The sequence below is a fragment of the Botrytis fragariae genome (genome assembly GCF_013461495.1).
Source record: "Botrytis fragariae strain BVB16 chromosome Unknown tig00000795, whole genome shotgun sequence".
Taxonomy (NCBI): domain Eukaryota; kingdom Fungi; phylum Ascomycota; class Leotiomycetes; order Helotiales; family Sclerotiniaceae; genus Botrytis; species Botrytis fragariae.
In genome coordinates, this window is record NW_023501011.1 from 327,090 (window position 1) to 351,730 (window position 24,641).

The 24,641-nt window shown below is 43.4% G+C and overlaps 8 protein-coding genes across 8 annotated transcripts; 4 read left to right on the forward strand and 4 right to left on the reverse strand.

Moving 5' to 3' along the window:
* Positions 1-1,186: 1,186 nt before the first annotated feature.
* On the reverse strand, positions 1,187-3,365 carry Bfra_007027 (putative major facilitator superfamily transporter protein; the record flags this gene model as incomplete). Its single annotated transcript, XM_037337399.1, has 7 exons — positions 1,187-1,759; positions 2,132-2,218; positions 2,279-2,602; positions 2,652-2,761; positions 2,827-2,879; positions 2,926-3,134; positions 3,189-3,365. 7 exons carry the CDS (start codon positions 3,363-3,365, stop codon positions 1,187-1,189), a joined length of 1,533 nt encoding a protein of 510 aa, XP_037186779.1.
* A 2,339-nt stretch (positions 3,366-5,704) lies between these two features.
* On the reverse strand, positions 5,705-8,204 carry Bfra_007028 (putative glycoside hydrolase family 31 protein; the record flags this gene model as incomplete). The annotated part of the gene is made up of 5 exons (XM_037337400.1): positions 5,705-6,933; positions 6,983-7,281; positions 7,334-7,464; positions 7,514-7,984; positions 8,034-8,204. 5 exons carry the CDS (start codon positions 8,202-8,204, stop codon positions 5,705-5,707), a joined length of 2,301 nt encoding a protein of 766 aa, XP_037186780.1.
* An 823-nt stretch (positions 8,205-9,027) lies between these two features.
* Positions 9,028-11,556, forward strand: Bfra_007029 (putative beta- protein; the record flags this gene model as incomplete). Its single annotated transcript, XM_037337401.1, has 5 exons — positions 9,028-9,646; positions 9,696-10,063; positions 10,110-10,451; positions 10,500-10,578; positions 10,631-11,556. 5 exons carry the CDS (start codon positions 9,028-9,030, stop codon positions 11,554-11,556), a joined length of 2,334 nt encoding a protein of 777 aa, XP_037186781.1.
* Positions 11,557-12,524: 968 nt separating this feature from the next.
* Bfra_007030 (putative endo-beta protein) lies at positions 12,525-13,873 on the reverse strand (the record flags this gene model as incomplete). Its single annotated transcript, XM_037337402.1, has 2 exons — positions 12,525-12,895; positions 12,991-13,873. The coding sequence occupies 2 exons, from the start codon at positions 13,871-13,873 to the stop codon at positions 12,525-12,527; spliced, it is 1,254 nt and encodes a 417-aa protein (XP_037186782.1).
* Positions 13,874-14,011: 138 nt separating this feature from the next.
* Positions 14,012-14,480, forward strand: Bfra_007031 (uncharacterized protein; the record flags this gene model as incomplete). The annotated part of the gene is made up of 2 exons (XM_037337403.1): positions 14,012-14,127; positions 14,357-14,480. The coding sequence occupies 2 exons, from the start codon at positions 14,012-14,014 to the stop codon at positions 14,478-14,480; spliced, it is 240 nt and encodes a 79-aa protein (XP_037186783.1).
* Positions 14,481-16,310: 1,830 nt separating this feature from the next.
* On the forward strand, positions 16,311-17,319 carry Bfra_007032 (putative ferulic acid esterase protein; the record flags this gene model as incomplete). The annotated part of the gene is made up of 2 exons (XM_037337404.1): positions 16,311-16,640; positions 16,690-17,319. The coding sequence occupies 2 exons, from the start codon at positions 16,311-16,313 to the stop codon at positions 17,317-17,319; spliced, it is 960 nt and encodes a 319-aa protein (XP_037186784.1).
* A 1,881-nt stretch (positions 17,320-19,200) lies between these two features.
* Positions 19,201-21,477, forward strand: Bfra_007033 (uncharacterized protein; the record flags this gene model as incomplete). Its single annotated transcript, XM_037337405.1, has 5 exons — positions 19,201-19,248; positions 19,370-20,215; positions 20,297-20,557; positions 20,828-20,961; positions 21,018-21,477. 5 exons carry the CDS (start codon positions 19,201-19,203, stop codon positions 21,475-21,477), a joined length of 1,749 nt encoding a protein of 582 aa, XP_037186785.1.
* Positions 21,478-22,317: 840 nt separating this feature from the next.
* Bfra_007034 (putative multidomain presynaptic cytomatrix related protein) lies at positions 22,318-23,955 on the reverse strand (the record flags this gene model as incomplete). The annotated part of the gene is made up of 5 exons (XM_037337406.1): positions 22,318-22,433; positions 22,637-23,230; positions 23,284-23,630; positions 23,720-23,811; positions 23,866-23,955. 5 exons carry the CDS (start codon positions 23,953-23,955, stop codon positions 22,318-22,320), a joined length of 1,239 nt encoding a protein of 412 aa, XP_037186786.1.
* Positions 23,956-24,641: the final 686 nt, after the last annotated feature.

Below are 24,641 nucleotides of genomic sequence, written 5' to 3' on the forward strand. Positions count from 1 at the left end.
GACGAATAGAATAGATGAAAGATAATCTAATCAGTGACTTAACGAATATATCTCTTCGCACCTGTACTCCTACCTTAACTTGCTGCTTTCTTTCTCTATCATCCCGTGCCTGATGGTAATGAAACGCCACAAAAAATTGCTTCCGGGCAAATATTAAAGCCTGAATGTAATGTACACTACTTGCGACATATGTAGTGGTAAGAGTAATCAGTAAGTAATCCTGCGTGGTCAGCGAATGAGGTAGGAGTGAGGTTACTTCAACCATGTCCCATGGACCACGGGGCAACACAAACCCCTACCCTCTCCTAATCTCAATCTAATCTCTCAGAATTTCTGGAAGAATCACATCGTTCATTATGCAGATACTGAGCCGTTAAATCACTTCATGTGAAAAGTCATGGGAATGAAAACACGCATCAGTACAGATCCGCCTCGCCTGTGATGTGTTCGGGAACAACTAGGCTCCCCCGAATATCCCCACTAATAATCGTCCACCACCCCCAATTGTTTCTCAATGCTTGTTTACTTAAAATATTTTAAAAAATGGATAATCTCCTAGCCTGGGTAAGCACTCTTTCAAACATAATACCGAAATGAATCTTTCGCGGGGATGCGAATATCTGGGGTAGCACAACAAGGATTGACGCCTCGAATTGGAAGTGGTGTTGCTACCTCTTATGGTAAGTGCTGAGCGGAAGTCACTAGCGTTGGGGTTAGTTTGGACAAGCAGGAATCAAGCTAATGCACCTAACATGGCTGTCGTGTTACAGGTCAGACGCGGTGTAATGGATCCATACAGTACTCGGCTGGAAAAAGCTTGCTTACATGTTGGTCCTGTCGGACATGGTTTTACGCGATTAGGCTAATCAGAATGTCCATTTGTTATTTGTAATTTGACAGCTGAATGGATGCGAGAGATAATGGTATTTGATTGATAGCCAAATTAGCGGGTCAAATACTCCAGTAGAAGAGAGTGGAAGCTTTTTTAACTCGCAATTTGCATATGACACTTAACGTTGGCTTGCGTAACCATGTATAGTATTAACGGTACAAAACAAAGTTAGATCTAAGGGCTATGCTCCTAGCAGAATGAAAGGACAGAGTAAGCAATTACACAGAAACTAATAAGAAATCGACCTTTTAATATCCTCCCATAGTATCTGCATCCATCCAGGTATCAAATTTTTTAAAGGGTGTACAAGAAGTCAGGACGATTGTCACCCAACTTCTCGGCTTCCTTCTCCGTCATTCCTGCAACCAAATGATCTCTCTTTCCGGCCAATCTAGCTGCATTCTCTCTGCGTAACAAGAGATGCATTGCTACACTACCACCAAATAGGCAGACAATCATGTAAGCCATGACAGTCGCATGGCCTACGGTGAATTTCGGCGCCTTGTAGTAGATGTTACTGCTAACAATACCGTTGAGATTTCCCCATCCAATGACGAATCCGAGAACGATACCACGCTTGTAAACGCCCTCAGTATTGTTGCTAACCCATGAAATAGTGTTTGCAATACAGGGATAGATACCAAGAGCACCCAAGAATGTACCTGCATACTTGACGTGTGGTGCTTGTGATCCAAGTTGCAGACCGAATCCAATAACACCTAGGAGTGAGGTACAAATGTTGAAGATTCCGCGACGCTTAGTACGATCGGCAGCGAAACCAACAAGAATTGTGAGGACTGCAGCGCAGGCGTAAGGAGGAACCGAAAGTAATTGTGCGCGAGTAGTTTTATATCCCATCTCGGCAACCTAAATTGAAGAGTCAGTATTACCTATCAGATATAAAATTCAAAGGCAAAAGAAGAAATTGAGTATTGATAATGTCTGAGAAGAGATTAGAGAATATGGGATGGAGTGAAAAAAGTGGAGGTTGGGTTTGGGGAAGAGAAGGTGGTGGAGGCCAGTCTCAGTCTAATTGTTCCTCTTTCTACAGAGCCAAGCAAATATTATCACAACAGACTACTGTGCTTGAAATTTGGAGGTTTTGAAGAAGCTTGGACCATATAAGAGCCTTGCACGAGCGTTTGAAGAAGGATATGGTCTGAGTCTTCAAAATGAAGAAAACACCTCAAAATGGGGCGGCGGCAACAATGAAGGTATTAGTGAACGGATTGAACTTACAATAGTTGGGAGAAAGAGAGAGAAAGCATATAATGGCATATCACAGCCCATATATATGAACTTCGGTTTTGTATTAGTTATAGGTTTCTTTAAAAAAAATCCGGATTTTTTGGAGGTAGGGGAAAAAAAGGGGGGGGGATATCTTACCATACCCAACCACATCTTGTAATCTTTCACAGCAGCCCAGAAATATTCCATCTTGAACTCCTCATGCTCAGCACTTGATTGTTTATCCATCTTAAGTCTGCGAATGACTCGGGCACGATCTTGCTCCGAAAGGAAGGTGGCGGTATCGGGGAAGTCATGAACAAAGAAAAAGGATAGAAGACCGAATCCAACCGTAATGACACCCTCAATGATGAAGATCCATGCCCAGCCTGGTCTTCCTCCTAATCCATCCAAGTTTGCAATGGCTGCAGCAAGAAGTCCTCCAAAAGATCCGGAAAACGCGGCAGCAGAGAAGAAGATAGCCTGAACCGTTAGACGAGGAAAAGCAGAAAAGTAATGTATGAAGACTTACTGCGCGAACACCAAATTCATCACGCTTGTACCAACATGAGAGAAAGTAGTTTACACCAGGGTATAGGCCAGCTTCAGCCATACCTAAGAACCATCTAGCTGTCATAAGGCCTTTAAACCCCACCGAATTAGCATCGCCGGACAAAGACTGCAAGAAGTATGAGACTTCTACATACCGGACCAATTCTTAACATATCCCATTGACAACATAGCAACACCCCAGATAGTCCTAGATGATATTAGACAATGAATTTCGCCGGGGAAGATTGACATACATGATTATCGGGATGAAAATAGATGGGCGAAGGCGTTTCAAAAGAACATTGGTCAATGGTTCAAAGATCGAGTACGAAATGAAGAACATCGAAAGAGCTGCATTGTATCGCCCAGTTGACATCTTGTGCAAGTCTTTTTGGAGCCCATCGATCTTCGCATTTCCAATGTTCGTTCTGTCCAAGAAAGCAAGGAGGTAAAGTATACAAAGCTATTTCAAAATTAGCATTTAGATTGAGAAGGGACTCTATTGTTGCAAACGTACCCAAGGAATCAAATACAAGTCCAATTTCCAGACAAGTTTTCGGTCGATGGCCTTGCGCTCTGCATCTGAAAGGTGCGCATCAGGGTCCGTCGGGAGGTTAGAGTGAATTGCTGCAGAAGCAACCACCTTTTCCTCGTCACTGGTGCTGCCAGTTCTTGCATGTCCATCGGACTCCATGATAAACAAAAATTATTATGTACTGACGGAAAAATGAAGAAAAAGGAAGTTGAAGAAAAGAACTTTGTAAGAACAAAAGTAACGGAAGAAAGGGTCCTGGACACTCGTGTGTATTTAAATTCGACCTGTGGCTCAGCATGGGAAGCTGCGGCGAGTGATTGAATGTCGATTAGACAGGTGTAACTATAGAATTATGCAGTCGAATTTCGAATTTCCTTCTCTGTGCTATGTTACTTTACGTCGATGCAGGTATCAAGGGTATTTTTGCTCGGGAAATAGTCCAGGGTAAGTTAGAAACCCGTACAGGTGCCAGATTAAGTTTTCTAAAGGCTGTTGGATTGAAGCCGTATTGGTCCCAGAGACCCCTCCCTTGAAATGGTGAATCCAATGATACCCTTGAGGGAAGGCTACCAGATTTGGACATGTGCAGCTAACCACTTTATCTTACGCATGAAAATTTCGTGGCATCCCTGAATAATCATTAAGCCACCAACAGTTTTGAATCTAGATGTGAATCAATGACACAAAGACAGGTATCACAGGATTCACCTGGCATTTTTTCACCTATAGAGTTAGGTGGTATTATATATATCCTAGAAGATGAGCTGTTCGTAACAAAGTCTGGCCTCACAAGAAGTACCGACAGTATGGTAACCACTCGGTCTTGAGGTCGTTTTATATTGATATGAATGATGATCGATCACATACCAATAATGCTTCAGAAAGGGTGAATACAATCAAATGACAACGACAGGACAGGCAGAAAATTAAGGGGATCGACCAGAGACGGCCCAACAAAGGCGGCCCATTACTTGCGGCTGTACAATTGTTTGAAAAATCTCCACGAATTTGATCGGGTCATCAATCTACCTATGTCTATATTTATGATTTGGTTGGTATGGTGTGGTTGTACAAGAACGTCTCAATGTTGATCTGTGGTTGCGCCGATGAAGAAATCGGAGACGGGAAAAAGGAAGATGGGAAAGAATAACAAGAGATCTGATTTCAAACTACCAAACGGTGTCCAATAGGATAACATAATTTATTAACAATTTTGCCTGAAATCCTTTGGTGGAAATGAAGAAGGTAATCCTTGGCTCCCGCATCATTCGAGTAAGCTTTTTTTCACGCTCCGCACACATGCTAACCGAAAGGTTTTCGACTAGCGGAGTAAGGGGCACTAGGGACTTCTCCCGGAGCTAAAAACTAAAGAATGCACTCCCTTTGATATTCGATATCAACCCTCATAATCAGTATTTCGAATTGAAAATTTACTTAGAAACCTCGGAAAGCCTTTGAATTATTATAATCTTGGGCTTTACTGATATTTTTCTCTATTTGAAACCGAAACATCGGTCTTCTTAATGGATAGGAAGGGTTGTGCAGGGGGTTTCGTCAATGTAGAGGGGTGTGGGAATAATATTCTACCCCGGAAATTCAAACTTGGCTCGCTGGGGTATCAAGATTCAGGCTTGAGTTGGGGTACTGGGGTGTCAGGGTGTGTGTATAGAAACCATCGAAATCACGTGAGTCTAATTCGATCTGAAATATGCGAGGCACCGAAATCTGAAGTTCAATTTCAAAAATCATTCATCCACATTTTACTGCAGCACACTTTGATTTGTGTTTAAATTTCAATACCTTCCCCATATGTCTATCACCCCCCGAGTACATCGCAAATCTTTCCTAGGAAGATACAGACGACAGAAGTACACGCGGACGTTTTTCCTCCAGAAAAATTGACGTCCTCTCTGCATACAGAAAGTGGACTTTTTTCCAATCAAGCATGGACTCCGATCCACAATGGTATATAACCTGGGGAATCAACATCAACAGTGGGTCGATACGGTTATAATCGCTCTGGTTGAGGAAAGACCTCCGCCATGTCCAATGTCTGCCCTAAACACAAAATCTGTCTGGTGAGTTGATCAATCTGCGCGTTTTCAAAGTTATCGAGGTCACCAGTGGGTGTACGGACTGATGGGACACTGCAAAAATGGATTTGTGAATATTTCTTGATAAGTTAAATTATTTATCTTAGGAATTGTTACAGTTCTTGATTAAAGATGGTACCATCAAAATTTGAATTCTGATCTCAAAAAATTGAAAAATGAATTTGCTAAGAATATCGAAAGTTGGGAAGTGTCCCGTCAATTCATGCACCCACTGGTGGGCTGATCAAACTAATGCCGTCCCTAAACGGCACTTTTTGTCGGCATAATAAGTTCCCTCTATGTCTATGTTATCTAAGTCTATTGGGCACAAATACACATCGCTTATTCATTAAAATTTCGTCCGTTCATTACGAGTAGTCACAATATCTGTTTCGTATGACAATTTCAGACCTTTGCCACCCTCCATGACCCTGTCAAGAACTTCTGATCCTTCAACTTTCCTTCCTCGCCAACTTCAAGAATACCAATGTCAGTTCCCTCGGAATTCACCAGCCTGGCCTTTGCCCCCTTAGTAGTGTTGTATAGACGAACTTCAACGTCTTGAGCATAGTCATACACAGTCTTATTTTGATCTGATTTTCCAAGTACAAGCACTGTATTTTCGCGGACGTATAATGGTAGGGTGTCGAACGCATGGTTTTCTTTGAACCACCCAGGTCCACTCTTCACTTCGTTGGTGAAGAAGTTCGTCCATCTACCCTTTGGGAGGTAGAATTCAACATCTCCGGATTCTTCAAAAATTGGGGCTACGAGTAAGCTATCTCCAAACATAAATTGTCGGTCGAGATACCATGAGGTTGGGTCATCGGGGAACTCTAAGCACATAGCTCGAAGTGAAAGAGGTACACCAAGCTCAACAGCTTCTTGAGCTTGCGAGAAGATATATGGCATAAGCCTTGCTTTCAATGCCGTCCACTTTGAAAGGACCTTGGAGCATCCTTGATCCGATTTGTCGTCCTCGTCCACGGTCCATGGTACACGGAAAGAATTGCTACCATGGAGTCTGCTGTGAGAACAAAGGAGACCAAAAGCAACCCAACGTTTGTAGATCCAAGGAGGAGGATAGCCCTCAAAACCACCAATGTCAACTGACCAAAAGGCAAAACCAGAAAGTCCTAGCGACAGACCTCCTCGAACTGACTCAGCCATAGCTTCAGCAGTAGATTCGCAATCACCGCCCCATTGCAATGGGAAACGTTGAGTTCCAGCAGTAGCAGTACGTGCGAAGAGAACGGCTTCATCCTTTCCATATCGGTCTTGCAATGCCTCATAGACAATTTTGTTGTATAAGAATGCATAGTAGTTATGCATCTTTCTTGGATCGAGGGATGAATCAAACCATTGAACATCCTTAGATGGGATGCGCTCTCCGAAATCTGTCTTGATCGAATCCACTCCCTTGTCGAATAGACCCTTCAAGCAGCCTACATACCATTCTGTAGCCTCGGGATTGGTGAAATCGATGATTCCCATTCCAGTTTGCCACAGATCCCACTGGAAAACATCACCGTTCTTACGTTTGAGTAAATAACCTTTACTTGCGGCGTATTTAAAGACGGGAGATGCTTGACCGAGATATGGATTCACCCAAACGCAAACCTTCTTGACAAGTCCTGTCAGATGTTAGCGGAGTCTGGCGCGTATCAATTGTACAGAACTTACCAGATTCTTTGAGTCGAGAAATTTGAGCTTTTGGGTCTGGAAACATCTCAGAGTCAAACTCAAAATCACACCAATGAAATGCCTTCATCCAAAAACAATCAAAGTGGAATACTTCCACTGGAATATCTCGTGCACTCATCCCTTCGAGGAATGAATTCACAGTCTTTTCGTCGTAATTTGTGGTAAAACTAGTGCTCAACCAAAGTCCGAAACTCCAACTTGGTACCTTTCCTGGCTTTCCGGTCAAGATTGAATACTTTGTCAAAACCTCTTTTGGTGTTGGTCCATAAATAATGTACCTTCGACAGTCAATATTTGATACTCATTGGAGATCTAGTACAAGGTACATACCACTTTAGTCTCTGGCCTTCCACACTGGTCTGGACTCTGCAGCATCTCTCGCTTCCAATTTCCAGATCCACTTTATCAGGTGTATCGATGAATACACCATATCCTCGAGAACTCATCCAAAATGGTACATTCTGACGTCTCGTTAGTATCACTCACAGATTCAAACGAGGCAAAACTAACTTTGTAAGCTTGGTCGCTCGAAGTTCCTCCGTCTGCGTTCCAAAGCTCAACAGACTGGCCAACCTTATTGAATGCTCCAAATCTCTCTCCTAAACCATATACGGATTCTCCCACTGAGAGTGTCGATTGAGTGAAAATATAATGTTCAAAATCCCTCATATCTGCGATCTGCATCGGGTTGCTAGTCGCCGGACTATATGCTAAGCCAACACTCCGATTGAGTAAGGATGTGAGTTCTTTCGAGCCATCTGTAGCATGAAATCGGATTTCGAAATCATGATTGCCAGTTTTCACGGTCGCCGATAATGATCCGGACTTGAGAGTGGTTGACTTCTCTGTTTTCGCAATTTCGACTTGACTGTCCTCTGGCTTTCCTTCTGGAAATAAATCGAAATGAGGCCCTGGATTGAGAGCACCCAAAAAGTGTGTGGTTTCGACGGAGATCACTCCATCAAATGGAGCCTCTACATCCTTTTGAAGATCAATATGTATTTTATACTTACTAACTGGATTGACTTACAATTGTCAAGGTACTCAAGTTCAATGAATCTGACCTAGCAAATATCTTTCTGGTTGGGCATAGCAAACTCAATGCTTTGCCATCCTCACGTTCCGTAATAGCATATACCTCTTCAGCGTATTCCAGTCGTTTCCCCTCCGCTGGCAACCACATTCCATCTCTGAACTTCATCCTGAGAACTTCTATTGTAATCTTTTAAGTCAAATGATTACTTTGTGATTTTCAACTTGAGAACCAATCTTCGAAGTTGAGCAAAAACAAAGTTTACAGTCAATTCAATCTTATTAAAAGTTCATCTACACAGCTAACTATCAAACATGTTATTTCATCAAAACACCCCACTTGCCAATGATTAATTCTGGGTCGTCTTTACTTTTGGCTAAATGCAATTTTCGCCAAGGGCTCCGATACGTTGATTTAGTGAGGGGTAGCTCTATTTATCCGCCCATACCCGCCCCGCCTTGCATATCCACACCGGATGAAGAAGTCGAGATTGGATTTTCGCACGAATATTGTTCCGGAAGGACATCCACCGCAGTTTTGGAGAGCTTCCACGAGTTAAGTTTGAGAATCAATTAAGATCCTGATTTTCAAATCCTTTCCACATATTCATCCCCACGTATCACGAGCTGTTATACGAGTGTCTAAGGCTGCAGGTCGAAACCAAGACTTATTTGCGGGGGGCGGGGGATCAATTATCCTAGATTCAGCTACCTTTGCCTCGGGTTGGATCCAGACTGGTTGGCTTCAACCCATGAACCAAGATCATGTCTTTCCCCACAACTCACCCCGACAAAAGTATCTCTTTACCCAGTGAATAAGAGAGATGAGAAGATGCAACTAAAGATGCAAGGCCGAAAATGATGCTGGAAGGTGCACTCCGTGGTCTGGGTCGATTTGCCTACGAGCATTAAATAGCGAAGAATTCCCAGCGTCAGATTCCTTTTCCTAAGTATACCTTTCACGAAGATATTACTTCTTCTCCATACTCAAGATGAAGGTCCCCTCAGCCTCTGTAGTGGCTTTGCTTGCCTATACCGCCAATGCGTCGTACACTAATTCTACTCCTGTGTACAAGGATCCAAATGCAAGTGTGGATGATAGAGTTGCGGATTTACTGTCGCGGATGACCATCCAAGATAAGACTTCCCAATTGATTCAGGGCGATATCTCAAATTGGCGTAACATGACAGATGGCACGTTCAATGCAACCGGTTTAGCATGGAATATGGCGACTCGGGCTGGTCAATTCTATGTCGGTTATCCAGTCGCGCAACAGCTGATCGCGGACGGAGTAAGACAAGCACAAGATTATCTTATGCATAATACAACCTTGGGAATTCCGGCTTTGGTTCAAAGTGAAGGTATCCACGGTTTCTTGATCGGAAACGCGACAATCTTCAATTCACCCATTGCACAGGCTTGTTCTTGGAATCCTGCCTTAATTAAGAAGATGGGAGCAGCAATTGCGCAAGAGTCACTTGCTCTTGGTGTCAACCAAATTTTTGGACCATTGGGAGATTTGGCCCGTGAATTGAGATACGGAAGGGTCGAAGAAACCTTTGGCGAGGATGGATATCTAGCAGGCGAGATGGGATATGCTTATGTTAAAGGTATGTTGACAAAAATGTTAATCCGGGAGTGTAGCTCTAATTGAACTAGGTCTGCAAGCTGGAAATGTCAGCTCGACAGTGAAACATTTTGCAGCCTTTGGAACTCCTGAACAAGGATTGAACACTGGCCCACAACATGGTGGAGAAAGAGAACTTCGAACCACCTATTTACCATCATACAAGCGTATGATAATGGATGCCGATGCTTGGTCTATCATGTCTGCTTACCATTCATATGATGGTGTTGCACTCATCGCTAGTTATCACATCCTCACTGAAATTCTCAGAGAAGAATGGGGCTACAAATATTGGGTAACCAGTGATGCTGGTGCAACAGATCGTCTCTGTGATTCTTTCAAGATGTGTCGTTCCAAAGGCAACGGACTACCCATTGATTCAGATGCGGTAACCATGTTTGTAAGTAATCTTCATATCGTGATGAAGCTCTACTAATCACATACAGGCACTTCCTGCAGGTAATGATGTCGAGATGGGTGGTGGCTCTTTCAATTTCCAAAAAATCCCAGAGCTTGTCGAGTCTGGAGTCTTGGACATCGACATTGTGGACACCGCTGTATCGCGTCTTCTTCGTGCCAAGTTTGACCAAGGTCTTTTCGAGAACCCATATCTCGCAGCACCAGCCAATGAGACTGCATCTTTGATTCACACTCAAGAACATATTGACTTGGCTCGAGAACTTGATGCCGAATCCATTGTCTTGTTGGAAAACGGAAAGGGTGTTCTTCCCCTTTCTAAAACTGCAAATGTCGCTGTGATTGGACCCATGGCACATGGATTCATGAACGTAAGTCATGGAAAATCATTCTTGCATTATTTACCTAACAAGTTCTAGTATGGTGACTACGTCGTCAACGGAAGTATGTACCGTGGAGTAACTCCGTTAGACGGAATACAAGCTGCCAGTTCAGGAAGTAAGACTTCAATGTCTCAACATACATTCATGCCATAGCTAACCTTTTCTAGGCATTACCTATGCTCAAGGTTGCGAACGTTGGTCAAATGACCAATCTGGATTTGACGAGGCTGTTTCCGTTGCTCAAGCTGCCGACGTAGCTGTCGTGGTTGTCGGAACATGGTCGAGAGACCAAAACCAACTTTGGCAAGGACTCAACGCCACGACAGGAGAGCACGTCGATGTCTCATCCTTGAACCTCGTTGGTGCCATGCCTCACTTGGTCAAAGCCATCATCGATACCGGGAAACCCACTGTTGTCGTCTTCTCTTCCGGTAAACCCATCACCGAAGCATGGATCTCCGCAAACGCCTCCGCATTAGTCCAACAATTCTACCCCTCCGAACAAGGAGGAAACGCACTCGCCGATGTCCTTTTCGGTGACGTCAACCCAAGCGGTAAGCTCTCTGTCGGTTTCCCATATGATGTTGGAACTACCCCAATTTACTACGACTACTGGAATTCCGGACGTCCCAATTACCCGGGAGAAGCCTTCGCCAACGGAACTCTCTCTTTTGGCCACCAATATGTTCTCAACTCCCCCATGCCTCTCTATGAGTTCGGATATGGAAAATCCTACTCCACATTTGAATACTCGGATGTTACTCTCTCAGCTACGAACGTCACCGCTAATGATACCATCACCGCCACCGTATCCGTCACTAATAATTCTACTCGTGATGGTGCGGAGGTCGTACAACTTTACGTCCAAGATGTGATTAGCAGCGTCGTCGTTCCAAACATTCAGCTTAAGGGCTTCTCTAAAGTAGCTATCAAAGCTGGAGAGACCGAAACCGTCAATATTGATTTGAAGGTTGAGGAGGTTGGATTGTGGGATATCAGAATGAAGTATGTAGTTGAGCCAGGAGACTTTGTCGTGCAAATCGGAAGTTCGAGTGCAGACTTGAGAGCAAATGCTACTTTTACAGTTATTTAGAAGGGCATCTAATCTTGTGGTTATATATCACATACATAAATTAAAATGAAATTGATGATCTTATTTGTGCTCAGTCTTTACAGTTGTGTTGAGTGTTGAGTGTTTGTCTCTTCGTGATATTTGTGCTATAATTACACGTACTTACTGTAGAGTATAATACAGATGATGAAAAATCAATTACTACCTAGACACTCAATTCTTGAACATGCGAGCTGAAGATTTTCTAACATCATTTCCGTGCGATTTTGTAATCGTGCTTGTAAATATCCCACATCAATCATCTCGTCCTATGAAATTCAAATCCGCCCAATTAACTTGACATACATCACAGACTACAGTGCATAAATCATATAATCTCTATACGCAGCCTCTTCGCAGATTATGTATGAAAAAAACTATAAATAAGACGGGAGCAACGTTGGATTCATAAGCTTATATGTCTTCAGCTAATTGACAATCGCAATGACAGTCGGAGAGTGGCATTCGTCATTTTGGGGAACATTACAAGTACGGGTGGTCGTTGTGTATGATTTGATCTGATATAGTATAGGATTCTAAAAATGGGCTTGGTGTTCCTGGCGATGCTACGGGCATAGGTTATTTTAAGGTACTGAAGGATGAGGGATCAATAAGGTTGTACGTACTGGCGATCTGACGAAGAGGCTTGGCTGGGAGATATGAATTTGATAATGACAGTCTTTTTTTTCACAGTGAAAGCAACGAACTATATGAGATGAATTGAAATATTTGTAAAAATTACTAAAAGGGTATCAATGATATGATATTATCAAGAATGGGTAAACTCCAAGTTACTTAAAATGTACGGAGTATCATAAAGTCATTTCGAACGGAAATGCGATCGCAAAATTCATCCCCTCAAAATGTACCAACCCCCTTGAATGCGATTTCAACTTTCCGACGCCGTTCAAAAAATCCGCCGAATCCCCCTTTCTTGCACTCTCTCCTCTCTAAAAACCATTACAAGCACCACTTCCAGCCACACTATTCAAATCCTTTGGAATAACTCCCGCGTTTACCGCATCCAAATAACTCCAACGGTAATCATTCAACTGTGCCTTCCAAGTCCAGAAAATCCATCCCAATGCGTGATTTTCATATCCCATAACTTGTGCCTCAAACCATTTTTTATAGAATGCACCTTGAGTAGATGTCGTCCAGCCCGCTGTATCTTGTACGTTGTCTGGAGGAGAAAGAGAGAACTCTCCTACGACTGTTGGGCCACCGGTGCTGGAAATAGGATTGTATGTACAAGAAGATTGGAGATAGGCGGTTTGGGAGACGGCGACGGTGGACCATTTGAGGTAGCGATGCTCGTCATCTAAATGTGAAAGTATATGTTAGAAATCTCGTTGAGAAAAACACTGGGTTGTACGAAGAACTTCTGAGAAAGAAATGAACAGATAAAGAACTTACAAGCCAAAGAAACACCCCCAGCCAGTCCAGCATTTGGATCTCCAGAGCCCCATCCTTGATCCATAGCCTGAACATGCAAGTAGTTATTCGAGTTTACACCTGCCGCTGCTTCAGCAGCTCGAATGGCCTTGTATGCCGCGGGATAAAACTGCGAAATCATACCCGCAGCCTGCCCAGCATCTTGGACTGGTTCGTTCACAACACCAATCATGCCAACGTTTCTGAAAGCAGAGTTCTTGTGAATATTTGTTGTGAGCCAAGAAAGGAATTGCACTCCACGAGCATATTGATAATCAGCATAGAAACCGGGAGTCGAGGCATATTGTCCTGAATCCGGGTTGTTTGCAACTTGCGCTCCCGGAGCTCCATGCATATCGATAATGATGAAGAATCCGGCATTAGCAGCCGTGTTGCAAATACTCTCAAGATACTGGAAACCGCCTTGAGGAAAGTGTTCACTATCGGCGTAAACCAAACTTTCCATCATCCAATATCCGACTGGAATTCTGATTGTGTTAATACCGAAGCTTGCCATTTGAGCAATATCAGCAGCATTGATCCAAGTCTTCCAGTGATTTTGAAAAGCAGCGTTAGCTTTTGCTTGTCCCAAACCAGCCACACAATCAAACTCAGACTGGTATGGACCGCAACCCATAGCTGACCATGCGGTTTCAGCAATCCATGGCTCGAAGACAAAAAGAGACCCGAGATTCACACCTCGAATCTTGCCGGAGGCTGGAGTCCAGCGACGGGCCGTGGGATGTTTGGCTTCCGGGTTAAAGAGAGATACTCCATCTTCTGAACGGAGGTCTTTTTCACCACCTGGCATCCATGCACCAACTGTGCTAGCCAGCAAGGCAGTAAGAAGTGTTGAAATGTACATATCGAGGTAATGGAGTGGAGAAAGTTATTCCGAAATACAGATAAGAGTTATGAAAGGTAGATAGGAAGGGGGAAAAGAGAGTTGATACACCTCGGTTCCAGATTCACTATCAAAAAAAGAAGTAAAGAAAGTTTGCAAATGAGTGTGGAAATTTTGGAAAACGGCGCGTGGCCAAATGAAAGTAATTGTCACAAAGGACTTGAGATGATAGAGGACAATTCGACGCATGATGCCTCTTATAATATATTGCAGAAGTAAGTACATGAAGGGTATGTTCCTTTCGGCACACTAGTTGCCCTCAACAATCACAGCGTTCCATCATGAACGTTAAATTACACCTCGATAGTCACAGTGACTAATCATAAGATCAAGTAAGGAGTACACAAAAAGGGCCGTCTTTGTGTCCCGTCCGTCCGGCCATGAACTTGTTTTGGGGCAGTGTCATATTGAAGTTACATGACATTCCCGCGGAAGTTTAAATAGACGTTTGAACATCGTAAACTCACAGGCGAAGGAGATGAGTATGGCAGGGCAAATGTTCCTCCAACGTGATGCCCATGAAGCGAATGGTCTAGTCAGATGCAAGGCTGGTTTCGACAATAAGTAAGCTGATTGGATGAACCATCAACACGTCATTTGCAGTCTCAAGGTTTCGTTGATTCAATCTGAGATTTGGCCGAATCGTAACCACTTGTGTAACGATGAACATCTCGATAAGGAAGGTTTGAGCAGCCACTAGTGACTATTGGGAATGTGCTCTCCCCAGTAGAATTGAAGAAATGGCGGGGAAGTTAAGACTCACCAGATGGGTGTACCAGCTGCAAAAAAAAAAGTCCAGAATCCTTCCAATTTCGCTTGGAATGGCATGTTTCAAGACTGCCAAGCTGCAGATTCTATCTAAATCATTCTTTTTTGAGATTCCGAGAATCTTTGGTCAGCTCTTTCACTAGAAGTTTGTCTACCAAAATAGTGTTCTCTGCCTCTATTGAATGTAGCCAGCTCAACTTGGAGATGGAATGCCATCCGCACAACGGTAGACGTGAGGAATCATTAGAGCTTGACATGAATTATACTCTCGCGATTTGAGGAGAAGTCCAGCACGAATTACCAGACACAAAGCCCAAGAGGCTATGTGATTGTTGATTCAGCATGTAGAAGTTCGAGACCTACATTATCAAACTCGAATTTGGATGTCGATTTTAGTATTTTAGCTTTCTCTCTTAGCCACGAGATTGGATTTGTTTTAGCGGTCAGCGAGGTGTGTGTCTAATCTGCTTCAGCCACGGTCACATGATCAGCTAGCCTCTATCGGCCAGAATCCACTAGGTTCACGTCAGGTCAGCTAAATAATGTATCGTAGTGGGGTCTCCGCTCCCATCCATCGTTTGCACAGGTGAGACTAGACACGCACACGATGGTCAAAATAAGTTGTACACCAAGCAAACCTTATAGTCAATACTCGAATTTCAATATTTTTTAATCAAAAACTTTCAATATTTTATTTCGAATCTAATAGTCAAACAATTTGAATGTGCCAAGTTAGTTAAGATATTCAAACATATATTAGATGTCTGAAATTCCACCTTGATTTGTGGTTATTTTGCTCATATGGAGACTAATTGACTTGTTAAATCTTTTTTGTTGCGGCTGAGGATCTGATTGACGACGTGTAACAGTGAAATTAGAACTATATCAAAGTTACTTCGGGGAGTAATCATGCTGGGCTTAAGCAGCATTCGAGGATCAGGAACAACAGGCGGAGTATTCTGATGAAACGTACCGTGGCGTGCGATAAAGGAATGATGTACAGTTGCACGGTACCCGACCCGTACATGAGTTCGTCTGCCGTCATTTAGATTCTTCCTCCACTCGATATTTATAGAAGATCTGGTATGAGTGTGTTGCTGAGCTGATGAGATCTCACCTGGAGTGCTGTCGCTAGCGGACCTGTAGGCTGTAGATCACCTACCAACCACTAAAATCTCAAAATGCCAACATGCCAATATGTTCACGTCTGCCTGAACTACCAACACCAACACCGACTTCTTTCAATTCTGTTATAAGTAATAACCTTTCAATCATGTCTATCTTTAATCCATTATTCCCCATTGCACTGTTTAATGTCCACAAAGCCAGTTGCTTCGCTACTGTTTTCCCACCCAAAATCACCTATTTCTTAAGCTGAAAACATCTCTGGGATATTCTACGTGATTGGTTTATAACCTCGTATCTTACTTTATAAATCCGTGCAAACGGTGAGGACTTTCAGGGTCCATAGTAAGAGATCTACGAAGCTCAAAGACTAATGCTTGATGACTCAATCGGACGTCTGACCTCAAGTAACTAATATACCTCGTGCAGAAATCTCTACGTAAATACTCAGTGGTAAGCCAATTTCATCAGTTGACTGCTTGTTCTTGTACATATTTCATTCATCATGGTTTCTCTCAAGAATGCTATACACGCTTGGGCGGTTCCTAACCTCTTTCGCAGCGTTACAAGTTCTCGAGAAGACCCTTCTTGCACTAAAGCTATACCGTCTGATATTACTATTGGGCAACCTAAAAACGTATCAATCACAAGTTCGGACGTCCATCGATCCTACCTTATCGTTGTTCCACCTCTCTATACATCCCAATCTTCAACTCCTGTCATATTCTCTTTCCATGGAGGTCATCGGAATGCATCGCAACAACTCGCGCTGGACCAAATGACAAATTCTGAATTTAATAACTTCGCCATAACAATATACCCTCAAGGAGTCAAGGTAGCGAGATCCCCTCACCCAAAAATAGGCCACAGATTAACAAGATTAGGGAAAATGGGAAGGCAATCCTGGAAACACAGCAAATGACACCCAGCTCGTCAGCGATATAATTGACAGTCTTGACAAAACATACTGTATAGACAGCAAACGCATTTGGGCCACCGGCAAATCTGATGGGGGTGGTTTCTGTAATACCCTAGCCTGTGATCCTATCCTCTCCACCAAAATCGCTGCATTTGCTCCTGTCTCGGGTGCATATTATATCGACACCCAACCATGTTTCCCAAACAATGTTACGATCCCATGTTCTCCAGGACGTCCCAAGATTCCCATGCTTGAGTTTCATGGCGGTGGAGACTCGACGATTCATTATGATGGACAGGCTAATCGATCCAATCAGTGTATACCGACTGTTCCGCATTGGGTACATCAATGGGCCCTGAGAGACAAGTTGGAGCTGAAAAATGTCACGACTGATTTGACGAATGACACGGTTGTGTATAGTTATGGAAAGGGAAAAGATGAAGGTTTGGTACAGCATGTTTTTGATAGATATTTGGAACATGATTGGCCGAGTACGGTGTTGAATGCTGATCTGATTGGGCATGGGGAAGGACCGGCGAGCTTCAATGCTACGCCTATTATCCTGGATTTCTTTCAGAAGCATACTTTACCGTAATCTCGAGGTTATTTTATCATTGATAAAGGGTGTTCCGTGGTCAGGAGGTGGAATATAAGCTCTGAATTTCTGGAAATAGTATCCGACATTGAGAGTGAATCCCTTGTTTCACAAATTTGCTTATATAGCTCGATCCATGAATCCAAAGCTTTCGTTGGTTGAACAGCGTCTTACGACGTCCAAATGCTTTCCAAGCTCTGTATATAAATGCATCAATTGTTCCACGTTATACTCCGAACCATGAGGGCACTTCGATCGGCCTCGCGTTATGAGCCTTCTACCATACGCCACTCTTCGATACTTTCCCTCTTCAGACCCATTTGTCGAGAATGTTCTGTGATTGCCTGAAGCGAGCCGTTATTAGTCAGGTCAGTACTGCTACCACTATAGTAATAACTAAACGTCCCATGGCGGCAGACAATAGTCAGATTCCCATGCAATTTCCAGCTCTCGTACCAAATTCTCCTAGCAACGATTTCACTAGGTCACCATCGAAGACACTTCTGGGTGAATCATGAAAATTTGGAATCATAGTGAGATAAAGGAGAAGCTTGAAACTTTGCCGTTTGAGAACGAGGAAGAAAAAACTTGGTAATCTCAATCCTGTAGGCGCGTTCTCTTCGAAGCGCCGACATTCTCAAACAGGCCTTCAAAACAGGTCGTCAAGCAGGTCGCGCCGTGCATTTGCAGATGGTAAGAAAGAAGGCAGAAGGAAACGTGCTGACTAATCAAAGTAAACAAACAAACCAAACCCCAAACTAGAATTCAACGTTACTGCGTACTTTTCACACATTTGATTGATCGACTTCCGATTAGTATACCAACATAGACTTTTGTTGGGAGACGTATTAAAATCAAGGAACATGCATTTTTTGAAGACCAAACCATTGCAAATGCGGCGCGAATATGTCCTATCGTTCATCTAATGGAGCGATAAGCATTTATCTGCATGCATGTGGTCAGACTTGTGTGGGAACTTGCCCTATAGAATTAGGGTTATTCGGTATAGCGAGCGCCACAGGCTACCTACTCACCAATCTTTTCACGACATATGCAACAGGAGGACAAAGAACGGTGGAGGTGGAGTAAAGCTCCTATCAGAATTCTACTTTCTGACCTTAATCTATTCCAGAAGCTTTCAGTGGAGAGTCATTTGCAAACGTTATTGCACAGGGTAGTAAATGGGATGGGCTTAGACATGCAGTCCAACATATTTCAGTTTGACATGGATATATTGCCACATAATGATATATCAGGTCTCAAAAGCTCTACGGAAAACATATCTCCTGATAGTGTATTGACATTAGACAGCATACATCACCGTGATGTTCTCTTGGTTCGCGACAAAATAGGTTATAGATTTTTATAGAGCCCGGGCCTCGTACTACCTACCCTGTGAATACCTACGATGTAGAACCAATTATGAAAAGACTTCACAATGATCTCTGCTATTGCGACTACGTGTCTTGTACGGTGGTCGATCAGTGGCTCTTTAACGCGTTTTTCTCCTCAATCATATGACCCACTATGCAGACTCTTGCAGGAAGCCTTCCCACTTTGAAACCACCAACTAGGCTAAGAGCCAAATGTAAAATAAAATTGAGTAGGGAGTATCGTGGTAGGTGTCGTTGTTGCAGCACAACATGCAATTCCCCCAGACCAACTAGACATGGTTTCGCTCATCTTGGCTCCTTGAAGGAAGACTACTTATATCCCTTTGGCAAGCTGATCTCTTCTTTTTCTCTGGACTCTGTCCGCGGTCCTATTGAATAGTTCTTCGTGCCATATCTTTACGTGTCGGAAATCCTTGGAAAGACGTTCGATTTTCTGTGTCATCAAGAAATTCTTTTCATCAAATATTGCTCGTCATATATCATCAGTATGTTGCTGTCATCGCGTGCGACAAAAATACTCGAGGAGGTTAAGAATGTAAGCCACTGGCCCTCTTCGTTCTCGCTATTAAAAAGTTTGTAGATGCTCGTTGATCTTACAAATAAAAATGTGATTTTGCACGGAATTCGATTTCATGCTAATATTCCTCCGTTATCAGGGGTGCTGTATGCTTTATGGTGCAGAGTTTTTCACTGAAGATGAATGGATGAAAATAGACGCGTTACTGCACAAGGGAAAATATGTTTTTACGAACGGCCCCCCAAAACAGTTGTCAGATGCGTATGAACCTTCGAAATCCAAACAGCTCGTGAGATTCGAAGAAAAAGCAGTATCCGAATCTCTCAGCAATACTCAAGCTGGTCTTCAAGAGCATGATGGACCTTCTGAGGATCAACCCAAGTCAGACGCGTTGGTCACATTGAATAGCAATGGTCATAGAAAATTTTCGGGATCACCATCAGATGCAACTTGTTTCCATTGCCAGGCTCGTCCCCAGCTCCTCGAAAATGAGGCTCGTGTCAAACTACCGAAGCCAAAATATAATCCTTCCGCAGCGGAATTTGTGCGCGATTATGAGCCAAAGAAGGAGGAATCCACACAAAGCGAGCCAACAACAGAGAGTGACGAACCGAAAATAATCCTTACTAGAAGTGCGGCCAGTTCTGGCATTCTATCAATGCCTGTCGGCCCACGACCTAAGAAGACAGCACCTGTTGCCCAGGCAAACAAGTGCTACAAAGCCATCAAGGATTTTCAACCACCACCTGAGGCACCTGGCGGGATCCAAATATCTTGTGGTGACAAAATTAGGGTCAGAAAGCCTATTGGTGCAAATCTTTGTCTGGGGTTGAATTGTAGAAGTGGGCTATTTGGTAGTTTTCCTGTGTCTGCGATCTTAGAGGACGATAAGACAAGCAGTAAGAAACCGGATCATGGTAGCCCAGCTCCGAAAAAAACTGGCGGCTTTTCGATGGATGAATACGACAACAGAAAAACGGCCGAAGTGAGTCCTGAATTACGAGTTTTTTAGACCCGCCTCTATACTTAATTATGTCAATCATAGGCTGATGCTAGAGATGTGTAGTGGGCGGATGACGACGAAGACGACATCTTACCACCACCGACTGAGCCACAGAATACCTCGAACAGTGTCAAAGGAACGAACCAGATAGAAGGCCTGGATCGTTCTGAACCTGCTGCTTCGGCCAATAATGACCGCGAGATCAATAGTGAGAGTGACAGCGAGAGCGCTGGAATAGAGTCAAGAGTCTCTAGTCTAAATACAGACCATGATGAAGATGTCGTCAATGAGCAGGAGCTGAACGATGCGGACTGTGAGAACAAGGTTGGTTTCACCTTTCCTGATACATCCCTCTACCTTTCTTTCCATTTATTTCAAAACTTGCTTTGTGAACTCGGCTTAATAGCACAAAGTCGACTACCTCAGGGCGAACAGTTATACACAGATCTCAATGAAGGTTAGTGCTTTTGTATAGTCTTGTGTTCTAAGGCGGTCGATGTGTGTGATATTGCAAGTGAGATCAACACCGCATCTAAATTTCTCGTCTTCCAAAATATATCATTTTTCACATCACAAATTAACCCTTCATACCAGGAACTACAAATGGCCAAATATCGTCCCAATAGATCATATAACAGTTCCCCTAAACCTGGAAAATTTATGACCACCCGGGACAGACTTCGTATGGAACCTCATGAAATTGTCGTTCCAAAGACTGAAGTCTGTTAGTAAGTAACCCATTCCTCTCACTCACCTTCCAAGACCAATCGCTCACCCATTCCAGTTACTGGGATAGTCCAAAGGGCTGTCGCTTCACGGAAGAGCAATGTCGTGATCTCCATGAGCATCGCGAGTACACACTGCAAACCAACATACGAAACGGCAAAATCAACCCCGGAGTTCTCTTCGATGTCGTCTATGCAATTCCCGCTCCCGAGCCCGGCAAGCAACATCAGCCAGCCGATCCTAGTACCACCGTCGGAAAACGCTTCACGTGCTTCTTTTGGCACAGCTACACTTCGTCCGAAACTAGCAGGAAGTGTCTCAATTCAGCTGCGGCGTGTCAATTCCTTCATACCTATGTCGGAAGTGAGGGTATCATATATAAGGAGGTTCAAATCCAAGCCTTTAAGAATCGGAACAGGAAACCAGTTGCTAAACAACCGCTTTCACCTCCTTCCGACGCTTCTGACGGTCAGGGATGGGGATCGGCTGAAAACGTGTCTCCTGCTTTAGATTGGTAGACGAGAAGCAAGCATACAAGTTGCAAGACAAAGATAACAGCTTCGAAATGGACATTGTACACATTGTACTCTGGGTCAACAAAAATATGGCGAGGATCATCGACAGGAATCTTTGATAAGATAGCTTTCGTTTTCTTCTGGCGAAATGTCGCCAAACATGGTTCTTTTAACTAAATTGACAAATTGGTATTTTTTAACTAAATTGACAAAATGGGATCATAACATAGCTTGGAACAATAAAAACAGAAAATCATACTCTAATTTTCTTGCTTGTGCTTTGGTGACGCCATGAAACGTTCCTAAAGGAATTTTGAGGTACTTATGTATACCGCAAGAACTTCATGACAGCAAAGATGACGCTTGAGCAACATAATATCGTTGACTTCATATTCAACGAGCTAAAGGACATTCTCGGATCCTCAAGAATTTTGAATTTGACCATCGTAAACTACCTAGGTAGTCGCTTCGGTCGCTCTATCCTTATCTTATGACCCATTGAACCAACGTACCTTTCCTGGACTTTTGAGTTGCCATATATACCAGAAGCAGAAAGAGCAGAAAACAATGGTTCAAATCTGAGAAGCGAGGTTGCAGGGGCAAGAAGCATGCGATCGAAGTTTAAATACTGGAGATTACAATTACAAATAACCTAAATCCAACCCACTAATCAACCGGTTCTCCAACCTAAAGCCTATATCCATTGTCCATAAGTCTTATCCAATTTCATGTCCCATTTACGTCATACCCAATATCCCCAGTGCCGAAATCCATCCGAACTCCTGAAATGTGACAATATAAAGAAAGGTTTTCTGATATAATTTCGTATCATAGTTGCAGCGATTATAGATATCGACTCCTCAGAGCTTGGCTGATAGTGCTCATTCTACTTGCCATGCCACCTGCCTGCATGTTGCTCGCGAGTGCCTCTTCTAGTGCGCTTTGCGTTACGGACGCGTCTAAAATTCATTGGAGTCAGCTGAAAGTTCTTCTCTCATCCGAATTAAGTCAATAGTTAGAGAAATTTCGTAACAAAAAGGATACTAAATTCGACTTTAAAAGCAGTGCGGGGTATCAATGAAATTTACAAAAGAGATGAACGGAAAACACGAATAGGATAAGCCTCATCGCTTGAAACTCTTGGTAAATGGGGAAGACAGACCATCCAGATCACTAAAACTACTACCCATACTTGGTGTTCCCCCATCACTTCTCTCACTTTGTAGCTCAGTTGTGCGACGAGGACTCAATGGGCCAGTCAGCGGTCGTCTTCCTCCTCCGCTTAAAGCATCGTGTCTCTTGTTCACAATTGGGGCGGAAGAACTCGTGGAGGAATCAGAGGTCTGCGATTCGACTGGCAATAATTTCTTGGGGTGAGCGGGAATTCGCCGAGAAGGATTGCGGGGGTCTCCCCGAAGGGTAGCGGATGGATCTTGCGGGGTGGGAAGAAAAGTGAGCTCATCATCTGATGAGGGATCTTTGTTCGTTTTCTTGATAGAAGGAAAGCGTTTGTTAAGCAGGGTTGATTGGAATGGATAAGGATCGTCATCGGAGGAATCCTCAGGAGAAGAGAGTTGCGCCGGTTGTGGAGAATTTCTAGTTGGATGGTCAATTGCCAATGATGGTGGTCGTGATCGCTGCTTTGGTGAGAGAGATCGTCGATTCGTGGTGGCTTGAGTTGGTCGCGAAGTTGGTGCTACAAATGTGCGAGATTGAACAGTTGTTTCCCGAGATGATGTGCGAGAGAACGGCGGAGCTACTTGATATTAGATATTAAATATATCACCTAGTTGAAATGAGGAATCATACCCATTGCGCGATTAGGGGTATTTGGCACACTTCCATCATTTTTCGAGAATGGAGTACTCTTTCTATTGGAAAGAGAGGACTGAATTCGTGGGCCTGCTAGTTGTGAGCTCCTAAGCTGATAGATTTCATATGCCGCTTGCGAGTTACCTCCACCTCCAGATCCAGTTCTCTTCATTTCTTCTCCGCCTGCTTGTTCAGATGTACTGTCTGGAACTGGCGACGGAGCCAAAGAGCCTTTAGATACCGTGGCTTTCCTCATCTGCTCACGAACTTGTGAAAATTGTCGTTCGTAAAGCCATGCTACCTGCTGAAGAAGGAATGGAAGAGTAACTTCGAATTTCGTAGCTCTGCGAGCATGTTAGGATGTGTTGGAGAATGCGCAAAAGAAACCTACAATGCAGTCCCTAAATCTATTAGCAAGGAGATTCTGATAAACAATTCCAAGCACTTACAATCAACATCGCTATTCTTTGGAGCTTTGAGCAATATCTTCCAAAGAGCCTTGTCTTTTCCTGCATCCCATTCCACCTGAAGAAGATGGTTATTAGTATAGTATCTTTATTACATGAGGATAATCCATACCGCTGGAGGATCAACAAATTCGCCACGCGGAAATGGTAGTTTTACAAACACAGTATAAGTGGGATCTGATTCCGCGTCTGGACCTGACATTGTTGTCGTGGGTTAATTGCGATGATGTAGTTGATGCGGTTGTTGCTTTCTCCATAACAAGTACTCTTTATCGGAGATGGTCATGCACTAAGATAAAGCTTGTGGTCGCTGTAGTAATAATGCAGGGTGCACCTACCACTACCATTCCCTCTGAAAACACACACCCAAACGGTTTGTCAAGATGCCATCTGCGAGAGTGTTAGATCAACGTCTTAAATAGAATTTCTCTTGTGTCTTGTTTTGAGTGAGGCTTGAGTATTATCAAATGGACTGAGAGCGATTATCTACTGGTGTTGGATTATGTGTTGGATATATATATTTAGATAAATGCCTCTGCGCCATCTCTTCCTTGGACTTATCAAGGATAGAGCGCCTTGTGTGGTGTTGTGGTTTAGTGGTATAATTCTTGCTTAGGGATATATCAGTCTTCATCGATTGATTCTCCATGTAAGAGGTCCCCGGTTCAATCCCGGGCAACGCCCCAAAGTTTTTGCTTCATTTTTTGCTCTGCATACCTGCCTACTACTTCTCTCTGTCGACTTGTTTTACGCTCCACAGAAAGGATGGTGTGGAGGGGGGATTTTCGTTTGCTTTTGCGGTGGGGAAGATTTGTCTGATAATGGCAGACTTGCAGCAACCTCACCCGATTGGTCACAGCTTTGCCGAGATCTCCTTTTTTCTCTTCA